This window comes from Poecilia latipinna, unplaced genomic scaffold (genome assembly GCF_001443285.1).
Source record: "Poecilia latipinna isolate Pla-1442-1.1 unplaced genomic scaffold, P_latipinna-1.0 Scaffold238, whole genome shotgun sequence".
NCBI lineage: Eukaryota > Metazoa > Chordata > Actinopteri > Cyprinodontiformes > Poeciliidae > Poecilia > Poecilia latipinna.
The window spans coordinates 112,080-133,353 of record NW_015112854.1 but is presented as its reverse complement, the minus strand read 5'-3'; the positions used below and the strand labels follow the sequence as shown (position 1 = coordinate 133,353).

At 38.0% G+C, this 21,274-nt stretch overlaps 1 protein-coding gene across 2 annotated transcripts in view; it reads right to left on the bottom strand.

The window, feature by feature from the left end:
• LOC106947406 (leucine-rich repeat transmembrane neuronal protein 4-like) overlaps positions 1-21,274 on the bottom strand; it is a 73,327-nt gene that overhangs the window by 30,279 nt on the left and 21,774 nt on the right. The window contains exon 2 of one of the 2 annotated variants that reach the window (XR_001424978.1): positions 8,951-10,645. Coding sequence is in view for 1 of the 2 variants with exons in the window: in XM_015032392.1 (XP_014887878.1) it covers positions 9,015-10,645 (1,631 nt within the window). In the remaining variant the exon portion in view is untranslated. The remainder of the gene's footprint in view (positions 1-8,950; positions 10,646-21,274) is intronic. The other variant, XM_015032392.1, reaches the window with a different exon arrangement.

The window sequence follows — 21,274 nt, the reverse complement described above, 5'->3', positions numbered from 1 at the left end:
CACTAACTCCCTCCAGTAGGGGGCAGTATTGTTACTTTTACAGCACCGCTGCCTCAGCCTTATTTCATGTTAGTCTATGATTGATGTGACAAAGTCATAATTAACGTAAATATTGCAAAATTTTTAAATTAATTAAGAAAAACAGATTAAAAATCCTAGAGGAACTCAACAATTTTAAAACATGTTTAATTTTAAGAACTTCTTATAAAAAACAAAAAACTATTTATTCATATTTTAATGGGTTTTTTTATCAATCCATTCTGGCACCACCGGCCCTTTAAGAGCATTCATGATCTTGATTTGGCCCAAAATGAAAATTTAAATGGTTTTGCCTTTTCAAAAAAGTACCATCCACAAAATAAGACAAATAATCAGTCAGTTATTTAAATCTTAAGGGTCCTGTAACAATAGTATTACCATTAAGCAGATTAATGTCCCATAATGTTCCCTCAGCTGCAGTAAACACAACCAGGCACATTTTGGAGCGCAGCCTCCCCACAGCTGTGACTTCTCTTATTTTGTATTTTAATAACTGTGTGGGTGTTGATACAGCAAACTGAGCTCACATTTCTAACCGAATATGTTAATAAACAGGAGCACTGCTGATTGTTTCTGTTTGGCAGGAAGTCAAAAACAAAGTTAATTTATGACCGTTACTTCCCATTCGGTCTCTCCATTAAGACAATATAAATGGTGCCAAAGGTCGAAGGTTGAAGCAGCTTTTAGCCAACAAGATAAATCACTTTTTTCTGTTTTAATACTAAAGCTGATTTACTGAAATAAACATATGAGAATGATGTGCACTGAACAAAACTTCAAGTTATTATTGTTATTATTATTATTATTATTATTTCACATTAAACATCCGCCATCATATCAACCTTCTAGACCATCCAGGTGTCCCAGTTCAAGTTTAAACTTTTTTTAATTAATTTAAGTTAACTTAAATTTAAGTTTTTAAGTTTTAATTTTTAAGTTTTTAATTAATAAAAATGTACTTCAATTTTTATTAAGTAAACTTTTTATTTTTAACTAATAAAACCAAATTTTACTTCATAAAGTTTACTTTCATAAAGTAAAAGTTATTTTACTCAGTACATTAAGTTGCTTTAACTTAACTGAATTAGTTGCTACCAGTTGAAGCAATTGAATTAAGTTGGTTCAACTAAATTTTTTCAGTGCAGCTTTCAGTTTTTGTGCTTCAATAATCTGGAACAAACCTCCAGAAAACTGCAAAGATGCTGAAACCCTGAGTTCTTTTAAGTAAAGGCCAAAAGCCCATTTATTTAATATTAGCTGGGAAGTCATTAATTTCAGTCTGTCTTCCAACTTTTCATTACTTTCTGTAATTATGCCACCATAATGTCATTTTTTTAAACAAACTGTTAAGTCCTATGCATCCTGAGAACCATACCTCAATATTTCTGCAGATTTAAACTGAAAACATGCAACAACAACATTTCCGTTTGGGTTAAACAAAGTTTTCTGATCAATCCCTTCACTGGTTTCTCTCTTTCTTGGTCCACTTTTAATAGAAACTGGCAGCAGCTGCTTAGACGTAACTCCGTGCAACACGATGTGAATTCCAGATCAGCTTTAGCATTGCGGTCACGTCGGCAACCTGTCAGTAAAGCAACACGTATCTGGATTTGCAGGGCGGGTTGTGGGGGGGTGTTTATGTTCCTCCTGCTCTGAAAATCTTTTAGCAATGGAGCGAAAGCAGAAGTGAACAGTGAACTGCCTCTCGCTGTGCTCAGACACCATTGTGCGTCAGTCTCTTTCCGAACCTCTCAGAAGTCTTTCCGCAGCAGGGGAAATGTGTTCTGCTGGCTTTTGTTCCCTCACATTGCCATCCGCCGGGATTGATGGTGCTACGCTGAGCCGTAATGAAAAGCCACAAAGCCAGCTGTGCAGACCTGCAAAATGGCACTTTCATCAAACTAAACAAGGCTGGCGCCAGCTTCTCAATTATTTAAGGCTTGGAATAAGCAACGGCGTGGAACGCTTTTGAATCAATGACTTTGACACCCATCAGTGATGTTAAAAAGACGAGAATGTTATTCAGAAGATGAGATTTGGCTTATGGTTATGTAGCGAGAGACAATCCTCCAACACTGATTGCTACTGAAATGTCAGAACATTAACTTTTTTTCCCCTGACAAGCTCCCATTAAACTGCATATGGCTGAGTATCACACCAGGCTGAAACTCTCTTCACTTTTCTTCAGTCATCACTTGATCAAGTCTGAAGTGGTTTGGTCAATAGATTTAATTAAAAAGAGTTGGCACTATAGAGTAAAAAACCTTGAGTGGAGATATACTGTTAAAATCAACAAGTCTATCAGTGAGGCCAAACATTTCGAATCAATAAAATTATCTTTTCTGCAAAGGAAAGCCTTCCTTTTATCAGTGTATAATTGATGTTACAAGCATCGCCGTGGCAACTGGAGATTTAACATATGATGCCATCCTTTACTGAGAGCAGGGCTGTCCAACGTCTTCACGCCAAACGCGATTTGAGCGTTGAGCGCCTCTACGCGAGTTTCACACGTCTACCGTTTGAACCGTTTTGAGCGTCCGACGCTGGAGTTAGAAAATCTGAACGTTTGTCGCTGGATGCAGAGCGTCATCCAATCAGAGAGACTCTGCTGTGTGGTTGGTGTCCTGCCAGGAGATGCAGGTACTGGTCATCAAACTGGGATCACTGGGGAGATGAAAACAGCACCTATAGCGACCGTCGTCAGTGAAACTCACAAACCTCTCACCACCTCTGAAACATCTAGGACATTCAAACACGCCCCATGGCGACATTCTGTTGATTTCAGGAAATAAAGCCTGGACACTCTCTCAATATTTCATCTGCCATTGTTCAAAGTAACTGGGAGAGGAAAAAATGGCCAGAGACTCACGTTATCAGCTGTCACCGTTGTTTGTTCAATAGAAACTGAACACAAAATGTTCAGCAAAGACATCTGAGCCTCTGTTATGACTGCAGAAGCTTATTTTGGTGCTTCTCTCTCAATTTCATCTGCCATTGTACAGAGAGACCGGCAACGGAAAACCATTTAAGGTTTTCCATTTATTAAGGTTTTTTGCAATGATCTTTATTTTGTTTTTACTCAAAAGAACCCTCAACCCCAAACTGTTGAAACTGTGGGTTTGTCTTATACCAGATACGTTGTGTTTTCTGCAAAATCAAATTGTTTCATTGCTTTCAATTGTTCATTTTTTAATTATTATTGAGCAGATAAAATAAAAAGGCACCAAATATTATTTTTAAACCCGTTTTATAACATTTGCGCAACCTAATTTTGGCTCTCATGGCAAAAGTATCAAGCCATGAGATATTAATACGTTTCATTATGCATTTTCTCATGTTACAAACTCAAACTTTAAAGTTTTCCTTGAGGTTTTTCCCTCTAACAGCCCAGAACAACGTTGTGAAGAAAAGTGGAGGATACAAATTTGAAATCTTGGAGTTTGTTTCTTCAAGGAGTCCGAATGTTTTTACTATCTGAGCTTTTTTTAAGCACACAATAAGAATGTGTGATAATACATCTGGATTTTCAAAAGTAATACAATATGCAGGTCCTGCTAGACAGATAATCAAAATCTAAAGTGCGTTACGTTTACAAAGAAAGGTGAAAACCTTCTGGTTGAATGCGCAAACATAAACCATGGTAGTCGTTTTCAGAGCCAACATTTGTTTTGCCCTTTAACTACCTGGACGGTGCATTTAGAGCATCTTTTACTTGAAGATTCAGGCGCTGATTGCTTGATTACAGGCTTCTTTCACAAATCTTTTCCTTCACAGACTGAAGCAGAAATTGGAGGCTTTACTGCAAAAATCTTTCAGCGATCCAGGATTCGACGCTCAGCTTCTCTGAAGCAAGTCTAGTCTCGTCATGTTTATCTTTATCACTGTGTTTCTGAAATGTTTATACATAAGTCATTTCATAATAGTGATCCGTGCAACAATGACTTTCACCTGAGCTTACATGAGTAAAGCAGCTGCATTTTAACAGCATCAGCCTCTGGAAACAGAGCTGAATCTTCAAGCTTCACTATTTACACAAAAAATCTACAGTCTTGTTCTTATTTTTATTTTTTGAAAGAAAATGATAAAGTAACTTTATGATGCATAAACAGATTTAATCAAACTCGTATGTGATCATGTTTGTTTAATGCAATTTTTTAAAATATAGTGACATTTAGATTTAGAAGAAAAAGAAAATGTGAAATTACTGTTTTCTAACAACCTGACATTTTAAATCCATAAATTGTACTCCGAGTTTTTCAGTTGCATCTTTTTCCAAATAGTTTAGAAAAAAAAACATCTGAATACTGAACAGAAAGTAGATTTTTTGCTCTAAACTGTAAATTAATTTAATAAACGCAAATCAGAAACTTCAGTTTTGATCAAAATTCATTAAAATATTTTAACTAATATTCTAGAAAAGTAGTGCTAAATATTTGGTACCAAACCAATTTTATTCAAATCTAACTCTTATAAATCTGATTCTTATGTGGGATTCCTCAAGGCTGTATTCTTGGGTCACTTTTATTATTATTTACTGCACATGCTGTAAATAATTCAGGCTTAAAACAGCCAAAAACTATTCAATATGGCTCTCACAGTGTCTATAGAAAGAAAAACAAAATCCCAGATCCTATGAAATAACTGCACTCTCAGTTTTTAGAAAATGAAACATTTAAAAATCCTGTTATTATTCTACAAGGCTTTGAGTCTATCATCAGTGTTCCAGAAATTGGCAACAATAAACAATTTTAAGCATTTTATATTCAGTTTTAATGATGGAGAATTGAAAATGAGGGCAGAATTTCCCTTCTGAGAGGGAAACGGCTTCAAACATGCAGCTAAAGCTACAATGAAATGGCTGTAAATGGTGCATTAGTGGGTTATTATGGCATATTTTACATTTGTTGCATGCTTTTCTAACACATCTGATTGTATTCGAACTATTTTCATAAGCACACCGCACTTTTCAGATTTTTTGATCCAAAGAAACGATGAAATCCATATACTTTTTTTACATCCTCTTCAAAGTTATCCACTAATTTATCTTCTTTTCCATACAACTCTCCTAAAATGCTTCTTTTCCTGAATCTGTCTTGTTTTTTTTGCTTCACCGTTGAAAGACGTCTTCAGTTTAAGCACCACTGAGCTTTCAAATGCTCATTCAACTCTGTAATGAGAGGTTTATGCACTGGAGCCTCAATGTAATATCCTCTATGCGAGTGTCAGACTGTTCTTGTGGACACAATCTAATCATGTGCAGAGCTTTCTCTCTGAACCATGTGTTTCGTTGCATATCACAGATTTCTCTTTACAACCTCAGTCAGACATCTGAGGAGACACTTATGCTGGACATTTACATAGAATCTAGGGCAGGATTTTCCCATGGGCCTGGATTGTGCAGAAAAGTGAGTTATAATCAAACATAACCGTAGTAGAAGCTCTAAATAATTCATACACAGAGAACTGCAGGTAGCAAATACACCAATATTTCATTAACTTGTGATAATGTGTCTGATTCTTCTTCAGGTTTGCTTTTAGTAAATATTAAACTAAATTTTGGTTCCGGTTATTCTGCTTCGCTAAGAACTTTCTACAATTGTTCTGGATTTCTAAATGTTGGTTCTCCATGTTAGATTCTTATTGCTAAGTAATAAACTAATTGGAGTTTCTCTCCAATATTAAAGTTAAATGTTGGTCTAAAGTACTAAATATTCCACAGTTTAGTAAACTAAACAGAAATGGAGCAAGCAGGGCGAAGGTGGGTAGGAGGGAGAAGAGAGCAAGAGAAAAATGAATTATTTACTTAAAACAAGTCTTTATATCTTGTTAAAAAGTTACTTTTGGGTTAAATGTGTCTTATTTCACATGTACAAAGAAATTAGCACTAAAAATCAGACTAAAAATTCTTGGTAAGATTTTGTGTTTTTGCAGTGATGATATGAAATCCAGGTGAAAAGTTTACATACACTCTCCATCAGCAAGAGCATCACTTATTTTGATTCTTTAATGATTCATTATTTTTCCCAGGGTGAAAAGTTTATGATAAAAACAAGAATTGGTTGTGTAAGTTGGTTAAAAATTCCTCGTACTTCACATATCCTTACAGCCAAAAACAAATGACATTTGCACTTATAGAAAATGTACATAAACTTTGTAAGATTGATGTTTAGTCTGCAGCGATCGAATTGCACGGCACATTTGGTCCTAAAGAGTTTCCAAACAACTAAGCTGACTCGTTAGGGCTGCACAACACAGACTTCACCCAATTTCCAGCTCTCCACGACTTAAAGACGTTTCTTTAAAGAACCTGTCAAGCGTGTTTACTTCAGGATGGAAAGTCTGAATTGGCCCCAGAAAACAGCCAAAGATGTAAGTTTTGAGGAACATCAGTGACCCACAAAGTCCACACATCTTCTTCAAAGTGAGCGACACGGCACATAAACCAAAGCAAAAAATAAAACACATGCTCATGTGGAGACGGGAGAAAACAGTCAGACAGTATCCAATTATTCACTGCTTTTTAAAAATCAGAAGATAATGGACTGCTATTATTCCAAAAGGACATTTTTGAAACTAAACTATATTAAAAATGTTTGTGTTCGTTCAGTTAAACCCAAAATTATTCAAGCCTCCAGCAGGTTGAGGTGTTTTTTATGTTCAACAGCGACATTAACGGAGATTTACAGGGAGAAAAAGATCAGGGCCAGAAAACATCTTGCCAGCAATTTTTTTCATTCAGAATAAAGGAGAATACAATGTTAAGATGTAAATATAGCAAGTAAATTACATTTTTAGGGTTGTATTACATCAGAAAAAAACATTTTAGTTGAATGAAAATAATTTTAAATCAAAATCTGTAAGGCATATTGAATAACTTTGGGCTCAACTATATTTACAGGTGCATCTCAAAGTTAGAATTTAAACCAAAAGTTATTTGGAGTAAATTTCACTTCAAAAAGTTTCATCACACACAGATTTATGTATTTTTGAGCAAATTTGGCGTAAAGCTAAAAATAAAAGCCAAATTCAGTTTCGGTTCAGAAGGAAAATAAACCAATAAAAATGATTTTGGCAAAATAAATTTAATGTAACTGACATGTTGTGGCTTTGCATGATTATGGTGAAGACTGCTGAAGAGGCGCATTGTATTATAGCGGATTAACAGAAAGTTGAGTGGAAGGAAATACGTGATTGAAAACAAAGGAGAAACAGGCCAGGATTGCTTCTCAGATGTCAAAAAGAAATGCATTTCATTTTCTAACAGAACCTGGCTCATGTATACATGACCAAACCACCATGATACAACTGCTGTTACCATGGTTACGGCCATGTTGTAGTCTAAAAACTCATCAAAAATCTACCGACTCGACAGCCGTTCTGCAAACAGTCACTCATCGTTCAAAAATATAGATGTCCAGACTCTTGTAATAATGGAAATATTACTGGAAAGTAAAAGTTTAGCAGGGAACAAAAAAATCTCCTCAAGAATCCCATCAGTGTTTATGTCTACTGCAAAGTCAGCGCAAAAGAATTTTAGAGCACGTCTCGGTTTCTAATGCTGTCAAAGTTTATAGATGCTGATTAAATTTTCTAGCAGGGCTTGGCATCTGCCCACACTGCCAAAGGTACCAATAACTCGTTTAATGACCGTGGTAATAATCCTGACCCGAGCGCCGTAGAAAACCTTTGGAGCATCGATGGAGTAATTCATGCAAAAGGAGCCCTGACCAACGACTGAGTGCAGTGCAGATTTCTTCAGCACTAAGAGAAAAAGCGATGATATTAGCTGCTGCATTTCCACCACACAATTTCCTTCCACTTGGTTTTTAATTAATACGACTAAAGTTACTTGTGCTTCTTTCACAGTTAGCTTTTGAGGCTAACTTGAGCATCTCAATCACTGTTTAAGTCAAAACATTAATCCTTCGTAGGCTAGATTGACAAAATGCAGTATTTTAATTAGAGAAAGCCATACAGTTTCAGTAAGTAGATAGAGGAAAAAAATATCGTATTGGTATCAGTTATCAGCCGAATGAGTTTTAGTATATCGGCGTATCGGGTATCGACCAAAAATCCAATATCAAGCATCTCTAATCCTTAGTTTTCTGAGAAACTGGATTCTGGGTTTCCATTAGCTTAGCCACCATCATAAAAACTAACAAATGAAAGCTTGAAATACATCCCTCTGTGTGAAATGAATTAGTGAAATAACTGGTCAACTGCCAAGAAACTGTCTGGGGTTTTTCAACTGGGGTTTTGATTCGCTGAATCCAAAAATCACATTGGTTTTGCTCAATCAGGTCAACTTCCTGAACTGGGCTACATATTAATTTGGGATGCTGGGATGCAGTTATGATGGCTGATTACTGTTGGACTCTAAAGAAAGATTTCCCTGCTGCTGAGCACATGAGGCGTTTGGAGGAATGGAAGTTTATGCCCTGAATTTTGCCATTCTGTTAGAAAACGATCTGTTTTTCTCCTATAGCCTTTTTTGGATGGGAAGTATTAACAGAAATGACTGATAACGTCACAGAAATGTAATAAATTTAGTCAGAAGCTCGGATTTTTCTGAATCAAATCAGAAAAACCTGAACCAATTGAGAAAAATGGATGTTAGTTTTAATTCAGCCCTGCAAAATAGTCCCAATTCAGTTGAAGAAACATAACTTCCAAAAAAATATCTTTTTGTAACCCAGTACCTTATTCCAACTTACTGACATGCAACAAACATGCATTCCTCTGACCTCATTTTGCTCAGTAATGTTTGTCTTTTCTACCTTTACTGGCTTCAAGTGGAATAATTGGACACATCCGACGTCGGAGGTTAAGGAGTGAATAGTGAGGAATTTAGGGTGTTAAGGTGGAATTTCAAGGGTGTCTTTTTACAGGGCATACTTGGTGAATTATTTACCTCTCTGTTGAGCCTTGTGTTTGATTTAGACTTTTTATTTTTAGGCTGAGGCGATGGGTCATACCTCACACTCCCTGGAGCCAGAAATTGTGCAAGTGCAGGAACCAGTGCCGTTGCCAAGCACCTCCAGCGCCTCTGGTGTGGCAGCGGGGTTGTAACTCATGTAATACTCTTGGAGTTGGGAGCTGAGGTTTTGCTCGGGCTCTGGGCTCTTTTTGCGCCGCTTCCGTCCCACCATCGACCGCTGCTGCAGCAACCGCGTAGCACCCGGGTAACGCCGCCACAGCACGTAGATGATGGTCAGGATGAGCGACATGGTGAAGAAGAGCGCCACGCTGCCCACCACCACTTTGTGCAGCGCCATGTGCTCCATCGCCGGGGGCGATATGAGGGTGGGCCGAGTGCGAACCGCGGTGTTCCTAGTGTCTTTGCTCATGTGGCCTGGATAGGTCGGGTGAGGAATCGGTCGAAGTCTGAAGGGTGGGAGGGGACCGAAGGTGCTGGTGGGTGGGGTCGTTGGCGAACCACTGGTGGGGGCAAAGGTCGGTTCAGCCGTGGCGTCAGAGATTAGCTCCGGCATCGGTGATGGCGTTTCGGTCATGAAGTAATCATTCTCCTCGCAAATGCCGTGGTTCCGTGTGACTTCCATGATTTTCTCTCCCTGGAGATGCTTGGGGCTGCTGCAGATCATGGTGGTGTCTTTACTGCCCCGGAAATTTCTCAGCCAGGCAACCAGGGGGCAAATGCCAGCTCCACAGTCCCATATGTTGCCAGCCAGGCTGATAGTGGTCAGTGAGATCCAGGCCGTCACAGCCTCTTGGGACACATTGGACAATTTGTTGGATTCCAAGTTCAGGACTTGAAGGTTGGGCAAGCAGTGGAAAACAGCCGGGTCTAGCGTCTGAATTTCATTCCCAGACAGATCCAGTTTCTGCAGTGTGTACCAAGTCCAGGGAAGGCCCTGGTTCACCACTCTGATGCGATTCCACTGCAAATACAGGGATCTCAGATTGGCTAAGCGTGGAAACAGAAAAAAGTTGATCCTGGAGAACTGGTTGTGCTCCAGATGCAACTCCATCAGCCTTTGCAATCCCAAGAAGGTGGTGCGAGTGAGAGCCTTGATCCGGTTGTAGCCCAAATCCAGAAATTCCAGACTTCTGCACTCCAAAAACGCTCGAATCGGGATGTTGGAGAGACCGTTTGAGCGCAGGTGAAGGTTTTGCAGCTTTCGTAAGCCGTGGAATTGACCCGGCTGCAGGATTTCCAGTTTGTTGTAGGACAAGTCAAGGCTACGAAGGTTGGGGACGCCATGGAATGTTGAGTTATGCAGAGACGCGATCCGGTTGGAGCTCAGAATCAACTCTTTAAGCCTTCGGACTCCCTGGAACGCTCGACTGTCGACGACTGAAATTTGATTATGGTCCAGGTATATCCAAAGCAGCTGTCCCAGGTGAGCAAACTGGTAAGGTAGCAGGGTATGAAGTTCATTGTAGCGCAGGGAGAGACCCTGGCAGCCGACTGAGATGTTTTCCGGGACTTCTAAAAACCCAGAGGAGTCGCAGTGGATGGTTTTCCCCTCGCAGCGGCAGCTGTTGGGGCACGTGCGCTCGCCAAAGCTGAACAACAAGGGAGCTCGCAGGAGCAGGAGCAGAGGGAAAAGAAAGCACGTCAGCCTCCCATCACACAGCAGCGGACCTGAGAGCAAACAAAAGGAAACCAGGATTAGTAAAATCAAGAAACAATAGGAGGACAGCTACAAAACAGCAACAAATACTGAAAAAGAAAATTGTTTTGAAAAACATGGACTGGTTCTCCAATCAACAAGATGCGCTGACCAAAATGTGTTTATTTGCAGCATCAGTTGGATTTTTAAAAGTTAAATCAGGGGACACTTCGAGAAGGAAAACTACTCATTTGCTTACTTGGCCAGAAGGAAATCCTTAAAAACCAAGACATGAAATAAAAGAAGCCAAATGAAACCAAGGATAATGCCAGAGAGAAAAGAAGGATCTGACAAGGACTCAATGAACTGGGTGGAAAATAAGCAGGGATGGTGATCACTGGTGGAAGAGATTAAATGGATGCCGAACAGCTGAGAGAGAGAAGCATTAAACACACTAAATTCTTCATTTTAGGTTGGAAATGTCTATTTCTTCTTTTAATAGATGTTACACAATTTTACTAATTTTGATGAGTTTTCTCTGCATAAATGCTGGAGGATTGTACAGCTGTAGTAGACTTCCAGTAATTTAGAGATCAAAAATTATTTTATTTTCAAGAAGTTTTCAAAAGATTACTTTCTTTTTAGAGAAATTGTAATCAGTTAAAATCAGCTTCACGAAATCGGAGATTGGAAATGGGACACAGAAACTCTGATTGGTGAATTTTAAGTGAATTTTGTTCCCAGACTCCTGCAGTCACCTTTCATGTGGATTAATAAATTAAAACAAACTTGTTGTGTAAGTAGCAAAAAGGTTTTTTATTTATAGCGTGGGGCACCTGCAACACATTTCTTGAATTCTTCACACAATATTTCTTGAAAATTAAGTTTCTTGACATTTACTTAGTATTTTATATTTTATGAGGCACAGAGCTGAAATTTGAGACGGTAGATTTCCCAGGAACCTTCCTGGAACAGGAGTAATGTCTGCTCCCACCACAATGTACTGAACGGCAAAAGCGACTTTAAATGGTTGTGATTTACAGGCTGCTGACCTCCTCCTGATTTATTTTTCTGTCCATGCAGGCAGGACACAACATATTTCACATGATTCCACCACTGTGTCCAAGCTAACAGTAAAAAATCTGCAATCATACGTTGCAGGTAAGAATTCACTGCTGCTTAGAGAACAAAAATATGCAATAGTGCTAATAAAAGTAAATACAAGAGTCTGTTAATTGAAAATATTTTTTATGATGTTCAAGTCCAGCTGTTGACCTTCTGGAAACAACTATTTTCTTGGAGACTTCAAACACAGTAGAGATCTTATTTTAATGTCCTTCAGCCTTGCAGTAAATATGCATCTAAACGGATACCGCAAAGAAGCTAGCTAGCCGGCTAGCTAGTTAGCTAGCTAGTTGGCTACTTAGATCAATCTCGATAATCAAAGAAATGCTTTTTATAGCTGCTGTTGCAAGTTTCCATAGATTCTCTGAGACTAAACTTAGGAGTTCAAACGTGTTTCTAACAGTGAAAAGTGACAAGTTTACAAAAAAACCCACAAACATTGAGTCTTTTTTTTTATTTTCCTCTATTTTCTAATCAAGAGACACTGAATGTCTCATATGTCTCAAGAGGTTCAAGTCCAGCTGCTGGTCTTCAGGAAACAATTATATTTACTTGGAGACTTCAAACACAATAGAGATCTTGTTTTAATGTGCTTTACTATCAATCTAAACGGATACTACAGCCAACTGGCTAGCTAGTTGGCTAGCTAAATCATAATACTTTGACAACTGCTGTGTTGAGCTGCGTTTATGTTTCCATGACATAATGCAGTTTAAACTGCCTTGTTGCTGAAATGCCAGACAAATAAACTTGATTGATTGATTCAAACTCCCCATTTTAGATATGTATTCCTCTCTTTGTTTCCTCTATTTTCTTTAATCTCGTTTTCTGGATGAAGACAAGTGAAGACTGCTCATTTCTGCATCACAATAATTCACCTCTGGTGAAAATTATTGCTCATTTCAGCTCTTCCGCTGATAGCTCAGGGCTTTTACGAGATGTTGCCTGCGTCAGTGGCTTTTTAAACCTCTTATCAATATGAAAAATAAGGATCACAGGCACTTTATCCACCAAAACATTTTGCGAAGGTTGTAATATTTGATCAGATGAGGGCTAATGGCAGAAAAACGTCAATTGGATCCTCTGCCTCAGTCGCAGCGTAATGCAGATAGCAGACTAGGTGAGGACAGGGGTCCTTTAACTTAACATGAGATGGAAATTGGATACTTTTCACCCAAAGCTTCCCATTCTGTCAAAAACTGTAAATGGCGAGGTCAAGAAGTGAAGACACACTCGTCTCAAGAAATCCCTTAAAACGTGGTTTATTCATAATGCTGTGGAGAGGCTTGCCACAGTGAAGACAGGTGAAGTTTTCAGTTCTGACACCAAATAGTAACACCATCTGCGGTGATTTCCCACAGTGTGAACTGTGCTTTTCAAGCTGAATCAATGTCAGCAAAAGAATACACTCCAAGAACCCTGGGCACCTTGAGAGAAATCATCCAGGACGTAATGTTCATGCGGATGCGTTTCTGGGGAAGGTCAAAGGTTCAGCAATCACAGAGCTGGAGGGAAGACATCACTAGAGCTGACAAAAATGTCAAAAATTCATCCGTCTCACAGCTAAAATGACATGAGCAGCAATTAAGCAATGGATGGATAGAGCTGGCAGAACCGTCACACAAAAAGAAAGCTACAGCAGGAAATGATGCAGGGCTGAAACATAAAGATAAAACAATCAGATTCTAAAAAAGAGGCTGGGTAACATTTTATTTTGAAGGGGCGTACATAAGACTGACATAATAGTCATAAAGGTGATAAAACACCTGCTATGAACACGAAGGTGTCTTCATAAGTGGTTATGACTGTCATTCGGTTAATAATTAAACTTTTAATGGATTTTTAGTGCAACTTTGCAACAAAAGTGTCATTATTTACCGTTTAAAGCAAAGTTGACAGTTAAAACGACCAACTTTACGAGAATGCCGTACATTCAGCTACAACAATGAATACTGCAATAGACATGTGATCAATATCAATAGATAATACATCTGATAGAATATTCATTAAATTCACTGAACTCCAATCCAGAACCGCGCAGCATTCTGGAAAGGCTTTGCCAACATCAAGGCAAGTTAAGCAACGCTGGTTAACAGCTCAACCTTTCTTCAGGTGACATATTTATATAGTAAATCTAATTACAATCATAACATTTCTTTAAAACTCAACTTTAATAAACAGAAACTTGGAAAAACATCAACTCTTCTTCAGAAATTTAACTTTGTCTCATAAGCAGATGCTTTTATTTTTTTTTTATTTATTTTTATATATTTATTTTATTTTTGACACTTTTTGCAGAAAATAGACAAAAAGGCACACATTGTTTTATTTTACTCATTTATGTATGTATTTATTTAACTTTTGTTTTGTACTTTGTAGATTATCAATATCTGTAGTTATTCTTTAATTTTTCCTATAAAAGTAAAGATATTATGTTAAAGATCCTCCATTTGAAGTAAATAGAGGATCTTTTGATTGATGGAATCAACAAACTCACTAATTCTTCGGTTACCTAGCAACAACCTGCAGAGTAACTTGTGGTTGCCTAGCAACAACCTTAAGTAACTTGTGCACCCAAAATACTAGCAAACAATCTCAAACACTACCAGGCAAAGAGAGTAGCAGGGAGTGTGGTGTGGCCCCCTCCCCACCTGTTGCTGCTCACATTCCTAAATTCTTTTTTGTTTGTTTGCTTGTGTAAATCTTCTAGGTTTATATTTTTACAGTTGGTTTTCCACTGCAAGAGAAAAGCATAAGCATCAGAAAGCGTCTTGTTATATTTTTTAGACTTGATATATAAGCTTCCACTTTCCTTTGTCAACCTTTAGTGACCTTCACGTTCAAAATGCTGAAGACTTGAGCATTAAGGCTAAATGCACAAAAAATAATTATACCACTGGCCTGAGATTTAATTGTTTGACCTATTTTATGATGGCTACAGTTCAACAATTTCATTTTTATAATGATTTCTGAGTAATATCATCACATCTGACCATGGATGGCTTCAACTCTCGTGTCCCATTGTGGAGGCGCATGCAGCTTCCAGGAAATACGAGTACAGATATTATGATGCACAATGTGTATTTTTGTGGAAAATATTCTGTTATTATGGTTTATATAAACACTTTGTGTCATCTTGTGGTCTCTAAACAACTAAAATGCTGCTTTTACTGTGTATTTCAACAATGAAACCCATTTAAGCACTGGTGGTGACACATGCAGAGTAAATACATTCTAAAAAGAAATAATTAAAGTGGTTTACTCTTAATCTTGAATGAAACATCTGCTTAAAGTGTTTAGAAAGTTCTACAAGATTAATGCAAAAACTAACTGCACAATTTCTGGGACAGAAATCCAAACAACAGGGGTGCCATGGCTGAACAGTGCAGCCATCTGGACTGCAAGATCTGCAAATTAAACCTGACAGACACCAAGTCCTCACACGACCGTTTGGTACAGATCCTGCCTGATGCAGGACAGAGCCGACATGTTAAAAAGCACAACAGTCCTAACGTATTCTAACGGCAACATTAGCACCCAGATGAGCTCCTAATTGGTGTTTAATGAAACAATGTAAATGTTTTGCTGTTCACATGACCTGGTTTTTCCAGAAATCTGAAATGTGTGGAACGCAGATGAGCTACGATGAAATGGTTTAGATCGGGGGTATTAAACTCATTTTCGTTTTGGGCCAAATCAAGATCCCGAATGCTCTTAAAGGGCCGGTTGTGCCAGAATGTATTGATAAACCTGTTAAAATATCAATGAATTCTTAAAATTAAATAATATTATTGAACGTCTTTTCAGTCCCTCCAGGATTTTGTAATTTTTCTTGTGATTTTTTGCAATAAAAATCAAAGTGTTTGTGGTATTAATTTGGAAATATTTGCAATATTTGCACTTATTTATGGCGGTAAATGCAACTCACTGTATGAACTATAATCTGACATCAGTTAAGGCAGAGGAAGTTGTTTACTACAAGTAAAGTTTTTGACAGAAAAATCCACAATAAACTCCCAATAATGTATTAGTGCAAAAAAGTGCGGGGATTTGTTGATTTTGTGTGAATTTCCATGATAATTCTCAGGAACCTGGAGGGACTGACTGATATAATTTCGCAGTAAACAGATAGAAAATGCATTAATTTGATAGAAAACATAATATTTAAGCACATTTACTGTTTAGTCTAGAACCTAGAGGGCCACATAGAAAGCTGCAGCAGGCCGGATTTGGCCCACGGGCCTCGAGTTTGACACATGGTTCAGATCGATGTTTATTCAGCTGACTGAATGGCCCAGTCCAGGAGAGTCGGTTCAATTGGTGATAAAAGTTGTACAATTTGTTAAATTTTCAGCTGCTGCAGTTTGAAAAACGTGTTCTTCCCCCTCGCCAGTGGTGGCGCTGCACCAAGAAAAACTGAAGGAAGCGACACAAAAACCTCGGATGAAGAAAACCTTCTTCACATAACGTAACCACTTCCACACTTGTTTTGGTTGTATTTACCCAGAATTCATTGTCCTTCCTGCTTTGCACAGTCTCTGGTCCGCTTGGCGTTCACATTTGCATTAAAACCACACCAGAGTTCACTTCATCCAAACCAAGGCTGAGGTTTGTAGATGAACCAGAGTTTGTTTGTTGACTTGGATTACGTATTCACGGCTCCACAAACGAACCAGACTAGAGAATGGACAAGCGGAAACTGCATCTCCAAAGTATTGACTGTAGGAGGCGCTACTTTGTTCCGCTCCATCACATAAAATCCTAACACACACATTAAATGTTGTGGCTATAACATGAACAGCATGTGGTAAACTGTGCAGGCTCCTTTTTGATATAAGTCACTGTTTTTACTTTAAGCTGGAAGAGGTAACCCTCTGAAAAGTTTTTTTTTTTTTTTTTACCTGTCACAGAATCAAATGTACGAGTGCAAAAAGGCGATCATTCAGCGACGGCATCAACACGTTCAGTCGCTGTCCAAACGATGGAGAGCAGCATCAACAAGGTGAGGAGTGTCAGCTAAAATTTAGCCAAGATATGTTTTCAAAGCAATTTGTCTGTCTTCTTGTCCGGAAAATGACACAACAAAAAAACAAAAGCAGGAGTTGATGAAACTCTGCAGAGGTGAATTATGGGTAAACTGAGGAAAACTCATAATTTCTGGTCCAACTCAAAGTCACACTTCATAAAATTTGCACAGAAAGCTGGAAAATCTTCTCGCTCTGGTTTGTTTTATAGTTTCTTTTTTTGTTGTTTACAATTTCAAAAGACATTTTGTGGTTCTCACATCTCCTGTTTGTAAATTTCTTTATTCTCACTAGTAAAGATTTTCTTCTCAAGGGAACCTTTTTCTCTTGCCTGAGGCTGAAAGTCTCCTCATGTATTAAACAACTGATGAATTTACCATTCACTTTTCTTACATATGGGTTCCTAAAATGTTCTGTGACGGGATTAAAATGACTCGTATACACAAAAACATCATAATTCACTATTTACTACTGAAAAGTAAGACGCTAAGCTAAAGATACAGAAGATATTTAGGTAAAAACACGTAAATCTCTTGTGGGAAAGTAAAATTTACCACCTCAATGGTGTATGTTTTGTACAATCCAAACCAATAAGTAGGCTCTGTAAGCAGAGCTGCAGCAGGAATGCTGCATATTATTTGAGCTGTGTGGGTTTTTACAATCCCATCTGATAAGAGATGGTAAAGCTATAGAACCAGGGGGAAACGGTCTGGGTATTCAGAATATACGTCGACCCAAAAGTGAACTTCCATAAATAAACCTGGCACAAGAAAGGAAGGACATTACTGTTCGTTGGCTGGATTATTTCTTTTTTGTCGCGATTATTCCTGGTAATAAATCTTAAACTGGCTATTTCCCTTTCAATGTCCAGCGCCACATTTGGAGGAAAAATGGTTTTGTGGGCTGAGCAGCAGAGTTGAGTGTGTGGGTTGTTGTGTGTATGAACAACTAGCCAAATCCTCTCTGTTAATGCCAAACTGTTTATTCTGCTGTTGACTTCTGGTTGGCGTCAGTCACCTTTACTGGATGATACAAGTTTGGACAAACAAGACAAGCTAGCAGTTTAGTAACTGGTTCCAACTGAATCTCATCTTGAGATATTTCCGTCACACTAGAAGACCATTTCCATTTCAATTAGCATTCTGTTCTCCACACTTTGACCTTATGATCCAAATGCCATCGGCAGAATCTGAACGCTGAACTAAACATTCTTCCACATGTTCATCGCATCAGTCTTTGCTGCAACCAAACATTTCATAATCCGAAGCAGCAAACTGCAAAATCTAAACTGTGTAAGACTAAAGAAACTACCAGCATTTGTTAAATTTAGCTTGAATTCACATTTTGATGAATATCTGCTTCTGAGCTGTTGTTGTGTTACAACACGATCAGAAGCCCTAAATAAAAGAACGGTTGAAAATGACACTGGACAGTTCTCCGGAGTCGCCGCGCCTCCCCCAGGCTACAACTCTGGTATTTGAGCAAAATGTCAAGAACTTATCAATGTACTTGCAGAAACGAAACATTAAATTGTTAATTAAAACATAGTAAAGTGACTCCTGAGGCTGTGCTTTAAAGGAACAATACGTTTCTACAGTAAATTGTAAAGTTGCGGAAGATGTCAAAGGTCAAATATAAAAGTATATGTCCACAATATTACTACAAGTAATTAATCTCATCATGAGATTAGTATACTCTCTATAAAATCTGATTGATGGCAGATTATAATTTTTTAGTTAATTAGTTTGTTGTCAATTATAAGTAGAGATCATTACGCTGGGAAACCAACATTTTATTACCAAATATTTCCTAAACAGCTTACTGCATCTTTGTTCTCCCTGAAGGATTTAAAGCCATTATTTATGTTTTCCAGGTGATTATTCACCTGAAACTTGTTGTGGTGTAAGCTCTGCACTGGTGGCAACATCCTCAAACAAAACTCTTTATGTCCAGGTAAGGCTCCCCAGTTCTTTCCAAATGAAAAAATGTGTGAAAAATTGAAGCTTTTCCACATTTTAACCTCATTTTCACTGTTTAGATCCAAGGCAGTGTTTTCTTTTTTACAGCCATGTTGTTGTCATATTTCAGTTCAGATGAGCCTCTCTCCCTTCAACATCAAGACATTTGTAATCATTTGCAGCATTCTAAGCAATAGTGTCCTGCAAAGTGACGACTGATGGCCATTTTCTTTCCCTTGCAGCCAATCACTGCTCAGACTGACTGAGTGATTTCAGCCGGTTTAAGCTTTCAAGCTACATCACGATTTTAAAAATCAACCTTCTGCCAGTCAGTTGGCTAAAACAAAGCTTCTACAGTTTACCTTTTTCTCAAACAAAACATAAATTTGGCTAGCATTTACAATCTACTAGCCAGTAGTTTGCCAAATAGCTGATTGCAGGCTGGCCTGAGCTGACAGCCTGACTAATTCACCAGCTATTTTGCTCCAAGTTTTACTCTATAAACAGCAAAAACAAGTAATTATTTGGAAATTACAACCAAGTGTAGTTGGTGTTTTGTTCTGCAAGACTCTGCATAAAAAATGTGGCTAAAGTTCTCAATATGTCTTTTACACATGGCAGCAGATGCAGCGATTGATTCGACGTGTAAATTTGTTGATTTATACAATTCCAACGTGTGTGTAGCAGAAAATAACTGTGTGTGTGTGTGTGTGTGTGCAGAGGGATCATACTGCAACAAGATGTGACGACTACAGTGGAAAACACTCGAACACCTTAAGCTTCCCACTGGACTCTCTTACAACTGTGACATTTGAATAAAATGTCAAGAAAATTTTCTTCTGCGGCAGAGAAGATGAGGCGGTTAATATTCAGCTAAACGTTCCTGATTTAAAATCCTAAAATGTTCTCCGCAGATTATTAGGCTTATTTATAAAAAAGAAAAACTTAACTTATTGCAGTTCTTTAATTTAAAAGGTGAAACTCATTTGGTATGTAGGTTCATTCCACACAAATGTTGATTTCTGATTAATTGCATGTATTTTTAGCATCTATATCTGTTTAGCTGTGACTGTAGTTTTTTTAACCCTTTACATTTGTCACAGCAGCCCAGTTTCGATTATTAATATCATTATTGTTGTCTTCCTTTTGCCGCCGAGATGCTGAAATTTACCCAGAGTTACAAAATAAAGGTCTGTCCTTTTCTATTGTTTGTATTGTATTGATTATGGCTTATAGCCAATAAAAATTCACAATTAAGCTTGTAAGAAAATTAAACTATTACATAAGACTAATATGAAAAAAATCATTTTTGATTCAGAAATGTTATAAATATGAGAACGAGCGGTGACCTGATAGAGATATGGCAAACAGTCAATAACACAATCCTTAGGCCACAAAAGGTGGTTGCTAAGAAAGCTGATGTCTTTATACCAGGATGCTAATGGAAAGTTGAGTGGAAGGAAAAGTCCGTTCTATGACTTAGTGAAGATTACATTTGGACCACTGATAAAAAACTAAGTCACATTTTCTGCAATAGTTTAAAAGTTTGCTCAGATTTTGTGTGATGATTTGATGGAAACAAATTATGAAGAATCGTCACAGTAGCAAAGATTTTGAACATTTTTATTGGTCTTCTGTGACATGTTTTTTTTTTGTTTTGTTTTTTTGGAGAAACATAATTCTGGGGGTTTCACATAACATCTTTTAAATGCTTTATTTTTTTGAACAAAAATGTCCCAATCATAAAGTCTGCACTTTTCTCCTCTGCAATTTTTTCCTTTTACTAAACTTCCCATTCAATGTTTTTTTGCATGTAGCCCTCTGCTGAAGAAATGAGTCAAAGGTTTTCCTCATGATATCAGAAGTTATAACAAAGCATCTTCTATCTTAGCAGTAAGCTTTGATGATGTAACTGAACAGAAATAAACCAAATTTATGCACTTTTTGACTTCAAAATTCCTATTTTCGAGGATATTCCTTAGGTAAAAAGAGGACATCTTAGCAAAAAAAGAATTGCACCAAGAAGAAAAGCAGCTGAAGGGGAAAACTGGAGGTAAATGAGGTGTGATGGCGAGTATATGATGAACAGAACGTGAACACGGGAGCTATAAATAAATCCCAGAAGTCCTCCAAGCCATGGCTGCACTGCCACTTCCATCACTTCCAATAACCGCTCCGCTAACACACCCAGATATCCACCATCACAACTTCATCTCATCAGTGCTAATCTAAATAAACTAGCCCGTTCCGAGATAAAGGGAATTTTAACCAAACTCTCGCTACGTTTTTGCTTTTTTTCCTTCTGTTTTTTGTGTGTGTCAGTGACAGCAGGGGGGTTATTCACATTGATTTTAGATGACTGGAAACTCCAGGCTGCACACCCACAGAGCGCTCAGCCACTGGTTCTCTGACGCCTCCACATGACAGCACCTTTAAATTAGGACACATCGGTTCGCCATGGATTTCTGTGTAGAATAATAACGACCGGCTGAATATCTGCACACCGGGGGACCAAGCAGGACCTCAACTCAACACGGATTGATCAGCCGATCAT